The 20,988-nt window shown below is 46.9% G+C and overlaps 1 protein-coding gene across 1 annotated transcript in view; it reads left to right on the top strand.

Annotated features, from left to right (window-relative positions):
- The window catches only part of LOC131582081 (contactin-4), a 271,208-nt gene that overhangs the window by 237,801 nt on the left and 12,419 nt on the right, over window positions 1-20,988 (top strand). Inside the window, exons 13-14 of the mRNA XM_058844908.1 lie at window positions 755-882; window positions 19,959-20,134. Of these exons, the coding sequence (XP_058700891.1) occupies window positions 755-882; window positions 19,959-20,134 (304 nt within the window). The remainder of the gene's footprint in view (window positions 1-754; window positions 883-19,958; window positions 20,135-20,988) is intronic.

The following is a 20,988-nucleotide window of genomic DNA, read 5'->3' on the forward strand; positions in this document are numbered from 1 at the left end:
GGGAGAAAGGTTTTTCTGGAGTCTCCTTAGGTGATGCCTCCACAGGGCACAAGTCATTGGTGTTCCAATGGGATTTACTGGGCAAAATCAGGTTTTCTGTGTTCACTGACTTAGAGCAGAAAAAAACCAGACCATAACAGGAGGCAAAGCTCATTGAGAGAACAGAGGGAGCCTGAAGTGCTCTTGTTCAATGGGAGAGGGTGGGGATGACCCAGGAATTCACATTCCATCCTCACCTGCAGGCTGCCCTCCAGAGGCTGCAGATAACCCCCTGTGCAGGTGGGGAATGTGGGGACTGAAACAGGACATTGTAACCTGCAAGTGCCACTGCAGATAAACCCCTGAGTTCATCTGAGTGATTATCTGAGAGCCTGGCAGCGTGAAAAGCCCTCATCCTGCTGGGAAAACCTCGGGAATGGAGCACCTGCTCCAGCACATCAGCTCCTGCACCACGCCACGGAGCTGCAGGGCTTCTCCTGGACACAGGGCTGAATGTCAAAGCACAGACACGTGGAAAGCCTACACCAGCTGCTGATGTGTAAATGAAAGTCAGCCCCAAGTAAAGACACGGAAAACTCATGTAAATGATTCATTCAGAATTTATGAGGCGCGTCCGGAGAGACTCGCGTCAGCTCCCTGCGCGGGGCAGGGCTGGCTGCTGCTCACACCATCCATAATTAATGCCCACTCAAAAGGGTTTTATGTTGGCTGAAAAGATAAATAAATAAAGCTCCTGTGCCTGCTGTCTTTGCAGAATCACCGTTTTGGATGACGGGAGCCTGCGCATCGTCAACGTCACCAAATCGGACGCGGGGAGTTACACCTGCGTGGCCACCAACCACTTCGGGACAGCGAGCAGCACGGGCAGCCTGGTGGTGAAAGGTGACTAAAACCATTCTTGTTGTGGCTGGCTGGGGCACAAACTCCTGTTTATTTTCATTATTCCTCCTCCAGGGCCGGATTTCGGCCTTTCAGGAATTCCGGGTGCTTATTCGTGTTCTGTCAAATGGTGTTTTCAAAAGGAAAAGCTGTAATTTGTCCTAGACATTTAAAGGAATAATTTGACAAAGATATTTAAAGGAATCATTTGAGATAAACAATGAGAGGCACTGACAAATGTGTTGAATTAATTTTTTGCCCTGCTGATGAGTAGTCCAGGGTCTGATTAATTATTATAGGCCATGAACATACAGGTTATTACCCTTGCACTCACTCTCTATCTCCTTCTCATTTGGGGAAAAATCTATATTGGATAGCAAATCAAGAAACATTGATTACAAAGTGATGAATCAATCAAAAAGCTCTAATGCTGTCAGTTTTAATTCTCCCACACATTGGCAGTGATGGATCATGCTCAGTTACAGGCTCTCCCTGTCAACTGTTTCTGTGGTATATAGAAAATACTTAAAATGTTTCAATGTGGGTTTTAATCCGTGTTTTTTATAGCTGGAGCATATCCAGAGGTGTCTTCTGACCCCAATCAGTCTGGTATTTTCTGAACCTTGTAGGGAAGCAGGTGGACCCCGAAAACTCTTCAAGTTTGGGGTTGTTTTGAGTCCTTTGTGTGGCATTTGCCCACGCTGGTCCCTGAAAACAAGAACAGAGGCAAGTGAAGAGCAGAGCTGGGTCTCTGTAGGAGCTGATTCTCCCTTTTCTTAATCTGGGTGGGGATTAATCTTAGGTTGTCCTAAGAGGCACCTGCAGCAAACAGCCAGGAAAGGGAGCACGAACATAAAAGAATTTATCCAGCCCAATCCCATCCCCAGGAACAGCACAGGGTGGGTTCCATCCCCAATCCCGTCCCCAGGGACAGCACAGAGGGGTTCCAGCCCCAATCCCATCCCCAGGGGCGGCACAGGGGGGGTTCCAGCCCCAATCCCGTCCCCAGAGAGAGCACAGGGAGGGTTCCAGCCCCAATCCCTGTCCAGGGACAGCACAGGATGAGGTTCCAGCCCCAATCCCATCCCCAGGGACAGCACAGGGGGGTTCCAGCCCCAATCCCATCCCCAGGATCAGCAGCAGGGGGGTTCCAGCCCCAATCCCATCCCCAGGGACAGCATAGGGGTGTTCCAGCCCCAATCCCATCCCCAGGGACAGCATAGGGGGGGTTCCAGCCCCAATCCCTGTTCAGGGACAGCACAGGATGAGGTTCCAGCTCCAATCCCATCCCCAGGATCACCACAGGGGTGTTCCAGCCCCAATCCCATCCCCAGGGACAGCACAGGGGGGGTTCCAGCCCCAATCCCATCCCCAGGAACAGCACAGGGGGGTTCCAGCCCCAATCCCATCCCCAGAGAGAGCAGAGGATGAGGTTCCAGCCCCAATCCCATCCCCAGAGAGAGCACAGGGTGGGTTCCAGCCCCAATCCCTGTCCAGGGACAGCAGAGTGGGGTTCCAGCCCCAATCCCATCCCCAGAGAGAGCACAGGGTGGGTTCCAGCCCCAATCCCGTCCCCAGGATCAGCACGGGGGGGTTCCAGCCCCAATCCCATCCCCAGGGACAGCACGGGGGGGTTCCAGCCCCAATCCCATCCCCAGGGACAGCACAGGGGGGGTTCCAGCCCCAATCCCATCCCCAGGGAGAGCACAGGGGGGGTTCCAGCCCCAATCCCATCCCCAGAGAGAGCACAGGATGAGGTTCCAGCCCCAATCCCATCCCCAGGATCAGCACAGGGTGGGTTCCAGCCCCAATCCCTGTCCAGGGACAGCAGAGTGGGGTTCCAGCCCCAATCCCATCCCCAGGATCAGCAGCAGGGGGGTTCCAGCCCCAATCCCATCCCCAGGGACAGCACAGGGGGTGTTCCAGCCCCAATCCCATCCCCAGGGACAGCACAGGGGGTGTTCCAGCCCCAATCCCATCCCCAGGGACAGCACAGGGGGGTTCCAGCCCCAATCCCATCCCCAGGGACAGCACAGGGGGGTTCCAGCCCCAAATCCATCCCCAGGGACAGCACAGAGGGGGTTCCAGCCCCAATCCCATCCCCAGGGACAGCACAGGGGGGTTCCAGCAGCAGGGTGGGGTTCCAGCTGTCCACATCTGGAGCTGTCCTGGTTTTCCACGTGCTGTGAGACCCCGAGGGGGCGAATCAGGAGCTGCAGTTCAGGGACTGCTTCTCCCACCATAACAAAGCCAAGTTGGTGGCAGCAGCAGTGATTGGGTTGTGTCATTCCACAGTCATGGTTCTGTAGCTCCTGGCTGATCCTTCCTCCCTCGCAGTGCCCAAGGAATATCCTGTAACTCCCAGGAACACCTCGGCAGCTGAACCTGACCGCTGCCTTCCCGTGCTCCACAAATCACTCCTCTGCACACTGAGGTTGTAAAGGATTAGTGAGGGCTTTTTTCCCCCTCAGTGCTCTGTTTTGACTCCATTCCATTTGCATTAATGGCGGTGACACATGTGCATGAAGCAGAGAATAAACTCTTAAGCCCGAGATGTGGATATTAACAGCAAACTGAGAAATGCAGTTTGGAAGTCTGGCCCATAAAAAGTATAAAAGAGCAGAAACTATTCTGAACTCCAAATGAACTGTGTAAAATATTGTGTTAGAGAGTGAAATGCTTGAGTTTCTCTGCCCTAAGTAGAACAAGTGTGAGTTTGGACAGAAATATGAGTGAATTCCTTATTTTAACTCAGTCCTGTGGTGTACAAAAAGACTAATTTAACAGCTGATGTGGTTTTTGACCTTAAGATATGCTTGCATTCTTTTCTAACTCCTCTTGTGTCATTGAGTGAAAAACTGTGAAGGTCAAGACACTTTTTCTAACCTTCCTGTGTTCTTCCATTAATATTGCAGGCTATCCTTATTTATTGTTTTTTTTTTTTTAATTTCCTTTCTCAGGGAGAGATGCCGACAGTGTCAGAGACAGTGTAGGCAAGGATGGGAGGAGGAGGGGAATATGTTCCACCAGAAGCAAGGAAGCTTAAAATAACTCTCTGGCAAACAACCAGAGAGGGATGAATAAATATTCATTTTATGCATGAGTAGACAGTTTAAAAAATATCAAATCCTGACAGGTGCCCATAGGGCTGGGTATTAACATTCTGTTGTCAGGCTGGGCGAACCCCAGTGGTTTTCTGAACCAGTGCAGTTGTGCTTTGGGTCTGTTCTGTTGGCTGGTGCTAAATGAGAACCTCTTGGCCTCCAAGACCTGAAATCTTAGAAACTTGCTTGTACAGTTTGACCTTTAAATTAAAAAGCAGGATTGAGTTTGTAAGGCTGGAGGAGCAGCTCCTTCTAAAGCAGTGTTCAGAGCTCTGTAAAACATGGTGTGTGTTTCCATGTGTTATATAAATATTAATTTTCCATCTTGTTCCTTCATTTTTTTCCTGTACTTGAGGCTAAATGTTCAATTCTTCCAACACACAGAAAGATTAGAGGCTCTCTGAGCACCGGGGGATTAAATGACAAATAGAGTAAACAGGCACAGCCTGTACAATATGAGTTTATTTGTGTTTAATGCAGTGATATCAATGGCTGATACAGCAGCAGGCTGCAAGAGGAAGCTGATGCCAAGGGTTTGCAATAAAAGCTGTGGATGTGGGAAGCTCCAGGAGAGGCTCCTGTGCTGATTTCCCAGCTGAGCAGGAGTGGCTGTGGGAGCAGCACCCCAAACATCTGCTTTGGCCAGCTGTAAATCCATCTCCATATCTGAATACAGCCATTCAAACACATTCTAATTTCAATTTCTCTCTGAATGCTTGGCAGAGTTGGTGCCTCCCATGGGGGAGGGCAGCAATTCCCTTCACATTGGCACATCCCTGACAAGGGCAAGTTCCAATGGCTTTATTTGCCTCTTTAATTATGATGCACCTTTAACATTTTCCAACTGCTGTGAGCTCCTCTCATTTGGGCTGTCATGGGAGGGCTCAAGGCAGCAAAAGCAGCAGAACTTTCACTGGCTGGAATCTGTATCACTTTAGCAGGAAAAGAACACAAAGATAATGTCAGGAGGTTATTTTTTCCTCACGCTTGAATAGACTGATAGTCTTGATTTTGTCCAGCACAGTGATTCAAATTATTTCCTATAAAACAGCACATTTTTCATTCCCAGCCTATTCCTCTGTGTGAACGTTGAAGTGCTGCATTGCAGTTAAAATTGATTAAATACTGTAAATTCTGGCCCATTATCGAGTAACTTTTCAGAGACTTCAGATGTCGCTGCCTTTAAACCTGGAATTCTTGCTGTGTTCGTTCCATCCTTTAGGACACAGAATTTGTCTTCTGCAGAAAGTGGCAGTGGGATGTGATGGCCTCCTCTTGCCACCCATGGCTGTCTCTGTTTCACCACCACCTGATCAGAATTCAAACTTCATTGTTTGGAATTTGTGTGGTGCTTGTCTCGTGTCCTTGGGGTTTGGTTTAGGTTTGGGGTTTTTTTTTTAATCAGTGAATTCCAGTAATTGTGAATTTTACCAGCTGTTCTCAGCTCTGTTGAGTTTGAAGTGACTTGGGAGTAACTGGGATACCAATTCCTTGGAGTGGGGCTTTAACTTTTTCCCCAAGAGCAAGAATAAACCACACATTAAGGTGTTGAGGGTCTTTTTAACATGAACCAAGAGAAAACAACAGCAGCTGCTGAAATGTATTGACCTGTTCCAGCCCTGTCCACATCCCCAGGAGCCCTCTCCTTTTTTTCCTGATTTTTTCCCCTTTGTTCCTATGGAAAAGCTGTCCCAGGAAGCTGCTGCAGGCATTTTCCATCCCACCCATCCCTATTCTGGGTTCAGTGGTTGTCATTTTGCAACACGAGTGGCCCCTCTGTCGCTGAGCTCTGCCTTGTTCCTGCAGGGCTTAAGGTCATGCAAAGTCTTTCTTTTTCTCTCCTCATCATTCAGCATCATCTTAAATTCATGTTGGTTCTGCCTCAGCCCTTAAGAAAGGGACCTGCTTAAGTGACACCTGCAGTTGAAAGCACAAAATGTAATTTAAAAAAGAGAGGCAGAGTTTAAAGGAATAATCCCAGAGCAGCACTGGAGGGTTGTCCATATTTTCTGGGCTTTTTGTAATTTTCCTGGATAGCACTCGAGGTTTATGTTCACCTGGTGTCAAAACCAAGATAAAGATTCAACTCTGAATCAATCAAAAGAAGTTTCCTTATTCTTAAATTTTGTTTTATCATTTGCTGAACACAATTTTTATATGTAGTCCAGCCACGAATGAATATTCCTTATCAGGTCTAATACGTTGGGGTTTTTTTAATTTCATGGAGGAAAAGTCAATTTAGAGTATGAACTTGTACTCCAGAATCTCTAAATCAGGGATTTGTAGGCAAAAAAAGCTCAGAGTGCCATGGAGTTATGAAGGCTCTGATTTATTCATGAGAACATGTTATGTATTCTCCTGTTTAAGTAATAAAACTTATTTCTAAGTTAGGAAGAACCTTTCTTGACTTCTGAGTCACAACCAGCAGCAAAGGCTTGATTTTCACAATTGACAAGGAAAGCCGTAATCTTTGGCCGTGAAATTGCAAAGGAAAATATCCCGCTCTAATTGGACTATTTCCACTGACACCAATTATTTCTAGGACACAATTAAGGCTCTTTTGCTGGGTTTAAGTAAAATTATGACCCAGAGCAGTGCGTGAAAGGCACGATTATAAATGAGAGAGCTGTGCACCCACGTCTGCCCTCCCTCCCTCAAGCCTGGCATTGCTTTGGGTGCTCTTTGCTGCATCTCCTTCCCCAGCCCTCAGGAAATCCTGAGCTGATGATGGAGCTGGAATCCAGCAGCTGCCTCGGGGTCCTTGCAGCCTGCACGAGCTCTTCTCCACGAGGTTTAATCAGGATTTTATCCTTCCCTGTGCATTCCAGCCCAGGCTGCTGTGTGATGCTGATCCTCATGGCCTGTGCAGGTTGAGGGGCTCAGTCTGAGTTCAGCACTGGCAGCTCCAGCTCTTGTTGCACCTAAGGCTGGTAAAGTCTGGTTTCCCTCCCAGCTCTGTTCAGGTGAGGACCTGAGGTCATCAGAAAAATCAGTTCAGCCCCAGAGCAGCCCAAGGAAATCGCTGTGGATCCTTCCAGCACCCCTATTTTTCTCACAGTTAATTGAAGCAAGAAGGTTGTGATTATTCTGAGGTGGCAGAAGTGACAAAATGAGAAGGAGATGGTGCCTGTGCTGTTGAGCTTTCCCCAAAGCCTCCCCTCCCTGGGCTGCTCACCTCTGGCTTCTGATTTTCTGAATGTGAGCTTGTCAAACACGGCTGATCCCTGCTCTGGGACAGGGACAGCACCCAGGGACAGCTCCTGGAGCTGGGCCAGGGACGTTTGGGTTGGATCCCCAAAGGGTGCTGGCACTGCCCAGGCTCCCCAGGGAATGGGAACATTCCCAAGGCTGCCAGAGCTCCAGGAAACGCTCCCAGGGAGGATTTGGGGGTGTCTGTGCAGGGCCAGGGGCTGCACTGGCTGATCCCTGTGGGTCCCTTCCAGCTCAGGATGTTCCATGGTTCTGTGATCCCACAGCTGCTGTGATCTGTGAGCAGTGACACCCTGAGGATGATGATGATGCTGAGGGTCAGAGTGAGCAGCTGTGGCCCCTTTGGGGACATGTCCTGTCACAGGTTTGTGGCCAAACATTTCAGCAAGACTTGAGTCACAGAATGGTGAATGAGCAGCACAGAGAGAGCTCTCAGTTTCTTTCTGGGGAAAGAAAAACCCCAGTCAGCAGCTAAGGACAAAACCAGTGAATGGCAGAGAGAGAGATGTAAATGAAATCAAATCCCAGTAATAAAATCAAACACCAGTGCATTGCTCTTAGGGCTGGCTGAATGAAGTAAGTCCAGAGTTTCTTTTTCTCTCGTAAGCTCCTACTGCTCATAACAAATAAAACTTGTAAACATAACACAAGTGTTAAGCTTCATTAAATTTGCAGCAGACAATTAATTTTTTTTTTTCAGGCAATTCAGAGGTTCTTCTGTAGTACTGATTTAGTTTAATTGAACATATTACCACAAGCAGACAATAAGAAATATATTGAAGATATCCATCTGGCTCCCACTGCAAACCTCGTGTGTCGTTTGCTGGGGCTGTCACAGCCCTTACTAATTGCCTCATTTTGGCTCTTTCACAATCAGTGTGATTTAGCCATTAACATGATAAAAGTCATCTCTGTGAAGGGCTTGATATTAAAAGGCATAGATCTCCTCCTGCCTTGCTCTGGTGCCAGTTTTGGACGGATCCCCGGCGTTATTGGAGTGATATTTTTCAAAGCGGAAATCCAAACGATCGGCTCCCCGGGAGAAACTCCTGCAGGTACCTGGGGGTGGTGATGGAGGGGCTGCCACTGCTGGGAAATGTTCCCTCTGCAATTGGTGGAATTCCCTCCCACCTCCTTCTCCTTTCTCCCCACTCCCTCCAAGCCCCAGCCAACCTTCAGGCACATCAAGGGTCTTAAAACTGATAATTGCTCGGGTAAATAATGGAATCGACACAACAGCGAGTGCTGGTGCTTCTACACACACCTGATTCAGCACATAAAGTGGAAAAAAGTTGTATTTTTAGAAAAGTTCAACCATTATGTCTGAATAACCTGTAGAGGGGGAAAAAAAAAACCAGTATTTTTGTTCTGTATTCTTTCCTTAAACCCATAATGTATTGCAGGGTCAGCATTACTGCAGCCTCTCCTACCACAGGAAAAAAAAATATATAAAGTTTAGAATAATGCCTCTAAAAGCTCAGCACTTTTGTTTTAGGAATTTTTCTGACTTCTCCCAAAAAAGCAGGAGGTTCAGTTGTTTAGCTCATGACAGAAGATCAGATCCATACATCAGCTGGAAGAGGAGACGACCTGTGGGTTAAAGACAGACTCTTAATGAGATGAAAGCAGGTTAATTAACAGTTTTCATCAACTCGCTTCAATTTATTTTAACACACTGCGTCTCAGAAAGGTTAAAATATTTGTCACTTTTGGAATACAAATGAAAGCCCAGCGTGGTTGAAACAAAGCCACAGGTCACATTTGAATCCAAGTCAAGGCAGTATGAGTGTGTTTATGTGTGTGATTGGACAGAAATCATAATTAACAAATGATTTTGCAGCGAGGCCCTGGCACAGAGTGCCCAGAGAAGCTGTGGCTGCTCCATCCCTGGAAGTATCCAAGGCCAGGTTGGACAGGGCTTGGAGCAAACTGGGATGGTGGAGATGTCCAGCTCAGGATATTCTCTTATGTCCAGCACTGGTATTTGGGAATTCATGCTGCTGCTCCCCCAGGCTGGGAGATCAGGAGCCATATCCCAGCTCCTGCAGCTCTGTGTGCCCCTCCAGTGGAGCCAGCAAGAATTTCAGGCACTGGAAGCTCTGGATCCTTGAGCTTTCAGCTCTGTGGAGCTGCCCTGGCTGGCAGAAAATGGAACATGACAGCTGCACTTGACATTTGCAGCTGTGCTCAGCTTTCCATGGGATGCAGTCCCACATCTCCTCCTTGCTGGGGGAGATCCTGGTTCTGAGCCTGCATTAGTGCAGGACATTTATTCTGGGACACAATAATGCACATTAGTGCAGGACATTCATTCTGGGACACAATAATGCACATTAGTGCAGGACATTTATTCTGGGACACAATAATGCACATTAGTGCAGGACATTTATTCTGGGACAGAATTTGGTCTCTGTCCCAGAGGAGGACACAGAGAGTTTGTCCTCCTTTCAAAGCGTGCAGTGGGATGAACTTGCAGGCAGGAGTTCCGTGGGAATTCCAGAAATCCTGGGTGAATTAGGGTGATATTCCAAGGGAAAGCAGCAAAAGAGGAGGCTGAGGTCACTGTGGCAGTGTCCCCAGAGCCACTGGTCCCCAGTTCTCCAGGAATCCCGTGTGCCTGGCGTGGGGGAGATGGTGATCTCAGCATCAGCTGTGCTGGGAGTGACTGAGATCCCTCTCAGGTGAGGGTAAGGAAGCAGTGTGGGAGAACAAAGTGAACTTTATATCCTTGAAATCAGTGCCTCGGAGCAGACCGGCCTGAGGGTGATGTTTTTAACATCAAAGAAAGAGGAAGTGTTTAGAGAGCACATTTTCCATGGTGGGAGGAGGAAGAGTGGTGCAGAGGAGAATCTGGGACAGTGTTTGGGGAAATCCCAGTCCTTTTGTGCACTTTTTCAGGAGCACTTTTGGAAGCAGCTAAGCAGAGCCAAACACCCGAGGATTTGAGCTGATGGGAGCTTTTCTCCCTGAGCCTGGATTGCCAACAGGTTCCTTATCAGATAATAAAAGCCAGGTGGCACCCAGATACAGCCTGGGACTGACAGGTCAGGGGGTGTCAGATCAGGGGTTCAGACAGGGAGGAGGTGCTTCAACATTAGGGACTCCTGTGACCTGATTTTCCCTTTTTTTGGTGCAAGATTATGAGCAATCCCATCAGAGATCACATGGGGACAGGAGTCTCTTGTCTTTATCCCAAAATCCAAATGTTCCTGACTCAGAAGCAGGTGGGCTCTGAAATACGTGGAATTTCATCAACTTCCCATGGCTTGGGTTGGTTGTCTCTGTCTCAGTCACACATGCAGTTGGAATATGAATTTTGCTTTCATTTGAAGTTTTTTAAGTGGGCCATGAAGAACCAATCCAATTTGTAGGGTGTTTTCTTCCAGGTTTGTTATGAATATATGTGAATATAGAGTTTATTTAGGAAATCAGCAGTATTTCAGCAGTGAAAATTTCAGTTCCCATCCTAAGGGCACAGCAAAAAGTCTCTGTAAAAATCCATTAGTCCTGGGAGCTAAACTGAGCAGCTGACAATGAAACCATTCCCTGCAGGAGAGAGCCACGGGTGGAAGTGTCTGGGAGAAAACTCCAGACCATGACTGACCCCAGCACTGAAGCCAGGCTGAAAGGAGAGGTGGAGCTGCTGTTCCTCCTCTTCCCTGTGTGGATGAAGCTGGATCTTCATCCTGGCCTTGGAATTATTTACATGAGAAAAAACTCGTGGCTAATTTGAGGCAGAATGCCGTGGAACAGCAGAAATGTCAGGGGCACTTTTTAATGATGCTCCGTGAGGAAGATTTATTCAGGAGAGAAGGCGCTGAGGATTTGGAGCAAGTTCTAATGAGGAATGGTCTTGGGGGTTGTTATTTCCATTTCACCTGTGGTCCTGCCTCCACCCTGCCCCTGACATCAGCAGCAGGGCTCAAGCAGGAGGCAGCAAAGCAGGAGCCCTCAGAATGTGAGGTTTGTCTTCTCTGTGTGCCGCTAATTAGAACGAGTCACTTCCTTAGGAGGGAGCACAGGGCATGGTGAGCCAATCTCATCTTCACCAGGAAACAAACGAGACCTTTCTGGCCCAGGGAGTTTTGTTTCAGTGTTTGTTTGGTTGGTTCTGGTCTCTGGTTTGATCAGTAATAGGGGTTTGGGCGTCGGGCTTGCTCACGCTGCTGTGGAGGCCTCAATGGGGATGCAAGAAAAAGTTCATCTGAAATAAAAATATCTGCTGTGCACAGTGGTGCAGGGAGACAAAACAGCTCCTAATGAAGGCTTGATCCATTTTATAGGCTGGGCAAATAAGGCAGCAGAGACTTATAATGACTTGCTCAAGGTCAGACACAAAGTGAGGAGGAGAACTCATTTTACTCTCAATTACTCCAAATCTGTGCCCACACCGGAGCAACCTTCCTCTTCATTTGGCTCTCTTCCTCCTGTTTTGCTAATCTAATTCTCTTTTTGATGGAATTGTTGAGTTGGATTTGGCTGTGACTCCAAGTCTGGATGTTCAGACTGGTGTTTGAGGGGCTGGGTCACTGCTGTGTTCGGCTGGGATGCATTCCCTGTGGGAACAGAGCTAATATCACCCCCTGCTTTTGCTTTCCCTTCTCCCCCGTGCCTGCCTCGGTTCTTTGGATACCAGGAACATCCTGAGGTTTGCAGCTTTGTGCTTTGTTTGATTTAAACTTGCAGGTACTTTCTGACAATGTGCATTTGCCAGGAGATAAAAGAGAACAGTAAAATTACAAAAAAAAAAGAAAAGGTAAAAAAAAATAGTTAAAACTTCTCCTGTTTTTAGAGGTATCCATAGGTGCTCCCCTCCAGTTCCCTTTCCACAATGAGAAGATGAATGTCTTGAATGATTCATGCCATCATGAATGATTGGCTTGATCAATGTCCTGGACACCAAGCCTGGCTTATCCCAAGGCAGGGATGACACAGCCAGCCTTGATCTGTGTGACATTAAGGATGGTTAAGCTGTGGATCATTCTCTGGGAAGCTGGAAAGTCCAGCCAGGGATTTTCTGGCTGTTCCCTAAGTTTGACAGCTCAAGAGGCATCTGCTTCTAATGACTCTTAATTTGGGATTTATTCTGGCACGGCAGCTAATTCTGAACATCTCGGTGCTGATGAGGAGAGTGGGTAACAGGCATGGAATTCACGTGGGAAAGGCCTAAAATACTCACTTGTGCCTTAAAAATGCAAAGACTGTGGCAGTCACTCCATGATTCTGCAGTTTGAGTGCCTGGATGTTGTATTTTTATTGCTCTGCTGCTTCCTGAAATTTTTGATTGATGATCATCACTATTAAAACCACCTAAAAACACCATAAACGAACAAACTCCAGAGGGTGAACTGTTCCAAGGGGCAAAATGTTGTTTTGTGTCCATGGGCTCCATGGAATCACATCTGCACCATTCCCCTGGTTTGTGGTACGGGGAGAGCAGTGATTGATCCCTGAGGGACTCACAATTTATCAGAGATTAGATATGATTCCTGCTGTATCTGATTAACCTTCTCTGTGAGATGGCCATCATTTCTGCAATGACAGCAGATTATTCCGTGCTGGAAAAGACGGATATCGGCTCGTCGCAATCAATAGCCCACAAAAGGTGACACCTTGAATTCCCCAGGTTATCCACAAAGATTGTCACCAACGCCTGCATCGTTTGTCAAATACAGAGATCTCACTTGAGGCAGCTCTGGAGTGAAGTGGGTTTTATTTTAGTCTGCAATGCAGAGCTGGAGAAGGATGTTTGAGGTTCCTGGTGTAATCAGGCGCTGTTGCATCCTGCCGCAAAGAGCGAGAACAAATTTCCCTGAGTGACAGATTTGATTGTCATCTCCAGAGCCCATTACATGTGATTTGCTTTGTGACAATTGTATGGAGAGAGCTTGATTGGATCAGATTGCATTGCACTGGGTAAAATGGGGGTTAAAGTGGAGTATTGGGTCCTCTCCTCACTCCCTGCACTCTCGCTGGAGCGGATGTATTTTCAGATATTTTTGTCTTTGAATTTGCTCTAATGGCACACCCCTCCCCAGTGTCCTCCCGTGCAGCTCCATCCTTAATGTGTTTTCAGATTTAAATGAACCTTCATTTGTTATTGAGCCACCCAAGGAATGCAGATTGGGGCGTGCAGAGTGCAGTCCCCTCTGGGCACTGGGGGACATCCATTCCTGGCAGGGAGGCTCTGCCATCAAACTTTGGAGAGTTTTCCATCTGTGGGAAGCTCTTTAGTGAAGCTGAGGATGAAACTTGGAAGGGGCAGATCACAGTGAGCAACAGCCAAAGTCTCCTCATTGCCACAACCTTTCCCTCCCTCGCAGAAAATTCCTGACAAAATTCCTGAGAATTCCTGACAAAGGGGCTCAGGCTCCCAGCCAGAATAATCCCATGTCCCCACACTGCTGTGGGGAGATTTAAGCCAAACAAGTGGCAAGATAAGGATCCTCCTTCAGCAAAGCAATTTTAGCGTGTCCTGAAGGCCCAGCCCAGCCCTGTGTGAGGCTGAATTGGGTCTGTGCTCTCCCAGGAAAGGTCAGATGTTCCATCCCTCCCTTCCCTAATCCCTGCTGAGCACAGGGCCACGTCTCACTGCAGAGATCAGTGCTGCCTGATGGCACAGAAAGCTCTAATCACCAATCACAAATATTTCTAAAATCAGAGCTAAGTGACTTTATTCCCAGGCCTAAAGCCCCTTTTCAAAACTGATAGTCTCCTTTTAATAGGATTATATTTTATTAGGCTGAACTGCCATAGTACACACCAGAGGGTGGAAATGCTGCAGAATCTTCTGTTAAGAACGTGTGTAATAGCTGATTGTAGGGAAAAAAAGAGATATATAGGCATAAAAGCCAAGTGCCTGTTCCTGAAAGCATCTGTGTGACTCATCACAGCTCACAGGTGGGATATTTTAAAAGCCAAATACTGTAAATACTTAACCTTTTCCCCATTTCTTTTTCATCTCAATTTTGGCCATGCCCCATGAAGTACTCAGTCTATTCAGCTGTAATTTGCTCTGCTAATTCCTCTATGTGTTCAGTCGTTCACTGGGTTTTAATCTCTTTAATTCAGAGTTGTATTTTCCTCTCTCCTGCACATCTCAGTGAGGACAGAGCACTCAGAGCTCCCAGAAGTTTCACCAGTCAGGTCTCAGAGGCTTTTGACTTTATGGTCCTGGAGAAACATTTCATTCACAAACAGAAGGAAAAAAATAAAAATAGAGCACATTTGAGTATTTTCATGTATTGGACTTTGATTCTTTGGTTGCTCATAGAAACCAGATTCTCCAGGATTGATTTTTATTATCTCTAGACATGATTTGCCTTGGAATCAATACAATAATGTAAAATGTCATTGCAAATAGAGGACATTGATCTGAAATTGCATTTATTAACTCCCACTGATAAAAGCCAAAATGGAATTGGTAAACATGCTGGTATTCAAAAAAAGAAAAAGAAAATGAGTCCCAAATGCTGGAGTTAGAGTTCATCTACAAGAAAAACACATCTTAAAATCTTCTACAGGAAATTATTTATGCAAATAAGGAAAAATATATCTGCATCTTTAACACTGTAACACTAATCTGAGAGAATTAGGTAATTAGCTGGTTAATCAAACTGGAAATTGCTGTTTATCTGCCCAGGTCCTCATAAGGAATATCAGCAGTCAGGAGAATTTCCAACAGACCTTCCCTACTCAGGCAAAGAGGGAATGGGAGAGGGACACACACTGCAGAGCTCAGAGCAGGCTGAACTTTGGACTTCATGATCTTGGGAGTCTTTTACCACCTGAATTATTCCATGATTCTCTAGGATCTTGTACAACATTCCCATTTGCTCCCCAGCAGCAGGGAAGTGCAAACTGGAATGAAGGCAAGGCTGGAAGAAGAAAGGAAGGAATCAGCCTTTGGAACATTTCCTTTAGAAGTAGGACAGTCTGAGAGCACTGCTCATCTGGGGGCTGCAGAGGGGAGTTTTGATTTTTTCAGGGTTTTCATGCTGGATAAATATGTCAAAAGCTGAGTATTCCCTTCTGTTCCTTCTCCCTCGACCTCCTCCTGTGTGCTGGGATAGATGTCTAAATAAGCATTTAGGTATTAGCTGCAGCCAGCCTTGGAAATGCTGACATTATCCCTTCCCTTTTTAATCTGCCTCTGAATGCTCAATTGCACCGATTCGAGGCCAGCAACAGGAGCTGCACCCCCTGAGCATTTCCAGGCTGGATTTTTGTTCCAGTCAGGCTCTGTGTGCCCCTCCAGCAGCAGGGCTGGCAGCACAGATCTGCTGTTGAGGATTTGGATATCCTCACCTGCAAGGTGCTGCTGAATCCATCCCTGGAGAGGCTCCCAGAGCCCCCAGGGCTGAGCCAAGCTGGGAAGGGGACTGGTATAGACACACAGTGTAATATTGGCTTTTCACAAATATCCAGATGAGTGCTACATGTATAATGTTAAAATGGCTTTGCTGTGATAGTCAGTACAGCACATTTGAAGTGTCTGCTCAGTTGGGATAACTGCAGTGAACAGATGATGGGGACCCTGCTGCTATCAACACTCAGCACCCCTGGAAAGACCCAGCCAAGGCCCAAATTAAAAGGTGATAAGAAGAGAATTAAAGCCACAAGCCAAGACACACAAATGCTCTAAACAGGTGGAGCCAAGGAGTGGCCATGCTAAACGTGCTGGGAAATGTAAAGTAGTTGATGGAAAAGTTTGAATGAGCATAAAGTCTATGAATATGCATCAGGTGATGCACTAGCAATGGAATATAAAGGGTGTTTCCAAAACACCAGGGGTGCTCTTGGCAGAGAACCAAGCACCCAGCCATTTTAACCCTTTGTTTTATTGTCTTTGCCTTCTACTGACTTTTTTATTAAACCTTTTAAAATTTACCAGTAAAGTGAACATCATTTTTCACAGGATGCTGAGTCTACCTCGTCTGGAAAAACCCCTCTGGCCAGTGAGAATTCTGCTGCTGGGCACAGAATCCACGACTCCGTGTCCAGCTCTCCCCGCACCTCCCGGGTTATTCCAAAGCTGCTCTGTGCTGACCTAATTTTTTTATTTTTATTTTTTTCTTTTAAGGAAGAAAACCACACTATCTGTGTGTGTCAGCCTCTGCTGAGGTTTGTGCCACAGGCAGAGCTGCTCACCCTAAACAAATCCTGCACCCGAGGGACACCCGATCCATCGGGTGCTTCCCTGGCACATCGGGCTCCTTGTGACCCCCAGCCCCTGCCCTCGGCACTGCAGCCTGGCTGGGGCAACTGGAAATGCATCCCGAAATGCATCCCAGCATCCCAGAATGCATCCCAGCATCCCGAAATGCATCCCAGCATCCCAGAATGCATCCCAGCATCCCGAAATGCACCCCAGCATCCCAAAATGCACCCCCGAAGAGTCGGGGGATGCATCACGGCTGATGATGGGCAGCTAAAAGAGGAGGGAAGGGAAGCGATTCCAGCCTTCCCACGGATGGGAGGTGCTGCTCGGCTCCCTCTCTTCTAATGAAGAAAGGAAACTTTGTTAAAATCTCTTGCAGGACAAACCAAATCCATTCCCTGAGCCAGAAGAACGCCGAGCTCTCGGCGCCTCGCTGCAGCGGTGCAGCCGAGGGCGGTGAGGCAGGAAAATCGGGATTTTGGGCAGGAAAACGGGGATTTCAGGCAGGAAAATGGGGATTCCGGGCAGGAAAATTTGGATTCCGGGCAGGATGAAGGAGCGGGGAGGAGCTGGGGGGACCAGCAGGAGGCTGGCTGGGGGATGGACACCCAGAGGCTTCGCTCCGACCAGGGACCATCCCCAGGAGCTCTCGGGCTGCCCAGAGCCTCTGGCTCGGCTCCAGCAGGACTGGAAAAACCATGTAAAACCGGGAAGTGCCGCCTCTGTCCCACCGAGAGCGTCCTCCCGAGAGTGTTGGTGTGGAAGGAAGGCAGGGAAGGAGCTCTGCTGTTCCCGAGCCTTCAGTGACACCTACAGACCTGCCTGCACATCCAGCTGCGCTCCCAGGGATGCAGGATCCCACCCCAGGCATACAGGATTCCACCTCAGGCATGCAGGATCCCATCCCAGGGATGCAGGACCCCATCCCAGGGATGCAGGATCCCACCCCAGGCATGCAGGATCCCACCCCAGGGATGCAGGATCCCATCCCAAAGATGCAGGATCCCATCCCAAAGATTCAGAATCTCATCCAGGGATGCAGGATCCAATCCCAGGGATGCAGGATCCCATCCCAAAGATTCAGGATCTCATCCCAGGGATGCAGAATCCCATCCCAGGGATGCAGGATCCCATCCCAAAGATTCAGAATCTCATCCAGGGATGCAGGATCCAATCCCAGGGATGCAGGATCCAATCCCAGGGATGCAGGATCCCATCCCAAAGATTCAGGATCCCATCCCAGGGATGCAGGATCCCATCCCAGGGATGCAGGATCCCATCTCAAGGATGCAGGATCTCATCCCAGGGATGCAGGATCCCACCCCAGGGATGCAGGATCCCATCTCAAGGATGCAGGATCCCATCCCAGGGATGCAGGATCCCATCCCAAAGATTCAGGACCCCAACCCCAGGGATGCAGGATCCCATCCCAGCAGCGACAGGCGAGGCTGGACATCATCAGGAATTCCCCATGGGAAGCTCTGCGCTGCCCAGGGCAGGGATGGAGCCCCTGGGGATTTAACAGAGGTCTGGATGTGGCAGCTGGGATGTGGCACACCAGTGGCCTTGGCAGGGGTGAGGAGTGGTTGGACTGGGTGACCTTAGAAGATCTTTTCCAAGTTAAATAATTCCATGATTCCATGAAAGCTGCAGGTATTTGTGGGAGCACCGAGCACTCACAGTTCCTACAGCACCTGCAGGAGCTGTGCTGAGCTGCTCTGGCCTTCAGCAAACACCCATTTCTTGATATCTTTTATAGAAATCCTAGAATTCTATTATATTTAATATTCTCTATGTTTATATAAACCTGTAACATTCTAACTGTACAAACCTATAATATTCTAACTATATTCTAGAATATAAATATTCCATAAAGAATATTTTGTGTATATATATATATATAATTATGTATCTAATATATTCTACAATATAATTGTATGGAATTCTATAATATTTTGTAGAATTCTGTAGAATAGAAATTACATATCAGATTTCTGTATTCTAGAATCTATTCTATATTCTAAAATTCTATACAATTATATATATACTGTTCTATATACTTATAGTCTTTATATTCTTCATTCTTTTAATGTTTATAAACACCTGAGAAATATGTAATGTATTAATTAATTGACTAATTAAGTGTCATAACAGTAATTCTAAGAGTTCTTCTGTTTGGTCACAACTGAACAAAATAACAGACAAATGAAATTTGTCCAAGATAATACAGCCAAGCCCCTGAGGACTTGATCTGAAATCTCCACAGACAGCAACAAAATCCTTCTCCCCACCTCCTGCAGAGTTTTGATAAGGTTGAAAATCCAGGAACAGTTTTGCATCCCCTGGATTTCCGTGAGCGGTTCTGCCCAGTCCCTATCTGTGTTGTTGTATCTTTATTAATTTAGCAGGGAATTAAGCAGGTGGGAAATAGGCTCAGGAAGAAGTAGTTAAGATTTTGGTGTCATGTACCAGAGATTGAATAATGTTGGTATTATTTTAGCATGACAGCTGTGCAGAGTAGATTTTTGGAATAAGCAAAAATATCTATCTCTGTATGATTTTCAGACTTTTGCTCTCATTGTTAAGCAATATTTTTTCTCCTTTTCATTTCCTCTGAGGCCTTGTAGAAAAAATTGCTGCATTTTTGTCAACAGAAATGGAAGAGAAATGTTAACTTTAGAGGCAGAGGGAATTCACAGGCACAGACGAGGAGCTGGAGTCTGCATAATGTGTGGTGGCTCATCTTTCTGTGCCACACTCTGCTCACACTGAGGTGAAAAATGGACAATTAAAGCAGTGGTAAAGGAGCTGTGGAGCTCCAGCTGTGCCAGGGATTAGTCCTGAGTGAGGGTGGAGCTGCTGCCTGTGTTTGACTCAGAACCTGCACCGTGTCTGGGGCTTCCCTTTGGAAATGTCCTGGTTTGGAGCTTCCCTTCTGCCTCAGCCCCCTGCCATGGCCCTGCCCACACCCCAGCAGGGTTTGGGCTCCAGGCAGTGCAAGGTTCTGTTGGCATCACTCATCTTTTATATTTATTCTTTGTGGGGGCCCTCCCTGCACAAGGGAAGGATTTGAGATGTGAAATCATCCATCAGAGAGCGTGGCCAGCTCCCAATAAACAGCATTACAATAATCTCAGCCTGATCTTTGCCTTTCCAGGTATGGCCACATTAAAAACTCCTGGTTTTAAAACATCCTTTTTATTCCAGTTTTGGAGGTTTTATATTTAATTTAGGAACAACAGAACAGATTTTTGATAACCACGGTGAGTGATGCATGAGTGTGGAAGAATGCTTGAAGTGAGAAGATTCAAATGAGAGAATCTCTGATAAAAAGATTTAATCCAGCCTTTCAGATCTTTTCCAGCCTTTTCTTTCCTCCTTCATCAGGATGGTGGCTGGAAAAGAATTCTGGGGGGTTTATGAAGTGTTTTAATCCAATAACTAGAGAAAAGATAAACCCAAAGATGGAATAATTCACTTGTTGATTTAAGGACTTTCCTGAGTGATCAGTGCTTAGGATCTCTCTCAGCCCAGTCTCTGCTCCTCAGGAGAAAAATAATAATTCTTTTTTTTTTTTTTTTTTCCCTTTTCTTTGTTGTTTGTAGATCCAACCCGGGTCATGGTGTCCCCTTTCAGCATGGATGTCACAGTTGGAGAAAGCATCGTCCTGCCTTGCCAGGTGTCCCACGACCACTCCCTGGACATCGTGTTCACCTGGTCCTTCAACGGGCACCTGATCGACTTTGAGAAAGATGGGGATCACTTTGAAAGGGTGGGAGGGGTAAGTATTGAATCTGACAAGGTGGGAATGTAGAAAAGGCTGCTAACAGAAGGAACTGGAAGAAGGCAGCAAGAAAAAGAAGGAAAGAAATGGACAATTTTCAGCAGAGGTAGAAAACTGGGAAGGGTTTTGCGTGTTGCTCTGAGGGAGGTTTTAGAGAGCAGCAGGTCTTGGGCACAGTGACAGTTCATGTTTACATTTGTCAGGAGTGAAATTTAATGCTGAAAGGAAAAGGAGATAACATTTCCAAGCCTTGCTCTTATCCCTTAAAAAAATCATTTAAAGATGAACTCCCAGATTGCTGCCCAGAGCTCACAGCAGCAGCCATGGCTTTACAGGGTGACTGCTCCTGTTTTGGCCCACAAAGCTAAAATTACAAACTTTATTCATATTCCTCAGTCCAAAGGCCACAACCACAAGGTTACCCTGAGATTTCCAATCTATTGAATGCTTTGTGTCTGGAGAGAAATTGAGAGAGGTTCTCGGCATCCAATACATGCAGAAATCTAATTAGTTCTATTCACCAGTTAATCAGACATGCACTTGGCGTTTGGAAAACAAATTACTGCTGGTGTGTGATGCAAGATTTCCTCGCAGAGTGCTGTTCTCGTGATCTTTAGCACAAAAATGCTGGGCAATCAAAATGCTGGCTGGCACACAAAGCTGTGAAACTACTGCTGATACCTCCAGATTTGGGCTGGGCTTCCCTTGCAGGAGAGATGGAGACACAGCCTGGGCCCCTGGATGCCAGAGAGGGTAAAAATCAGATATCCAGAGAGGAAAAGGAGGAATCAGAGTGAACCTGTCCTACACTGTCACTTTGTTTTAATGGGGAAAGTTCTTAACAGCCCCCA

The sequence above is a fragment of the Poecile atricapillus genome, chromosome 9, assembly GCF_030490865.1.
Source record: "Poecile atricapillus isolate bPoeAtr1 chromosome 9, bPoeAtr1.hap1, whole genome shotgun sequence".
NCBI lineage: Eukaryota > Metazoa > Chordata > Aves > Passeriformes > Paridae > Poecile > Poecile atricapillus.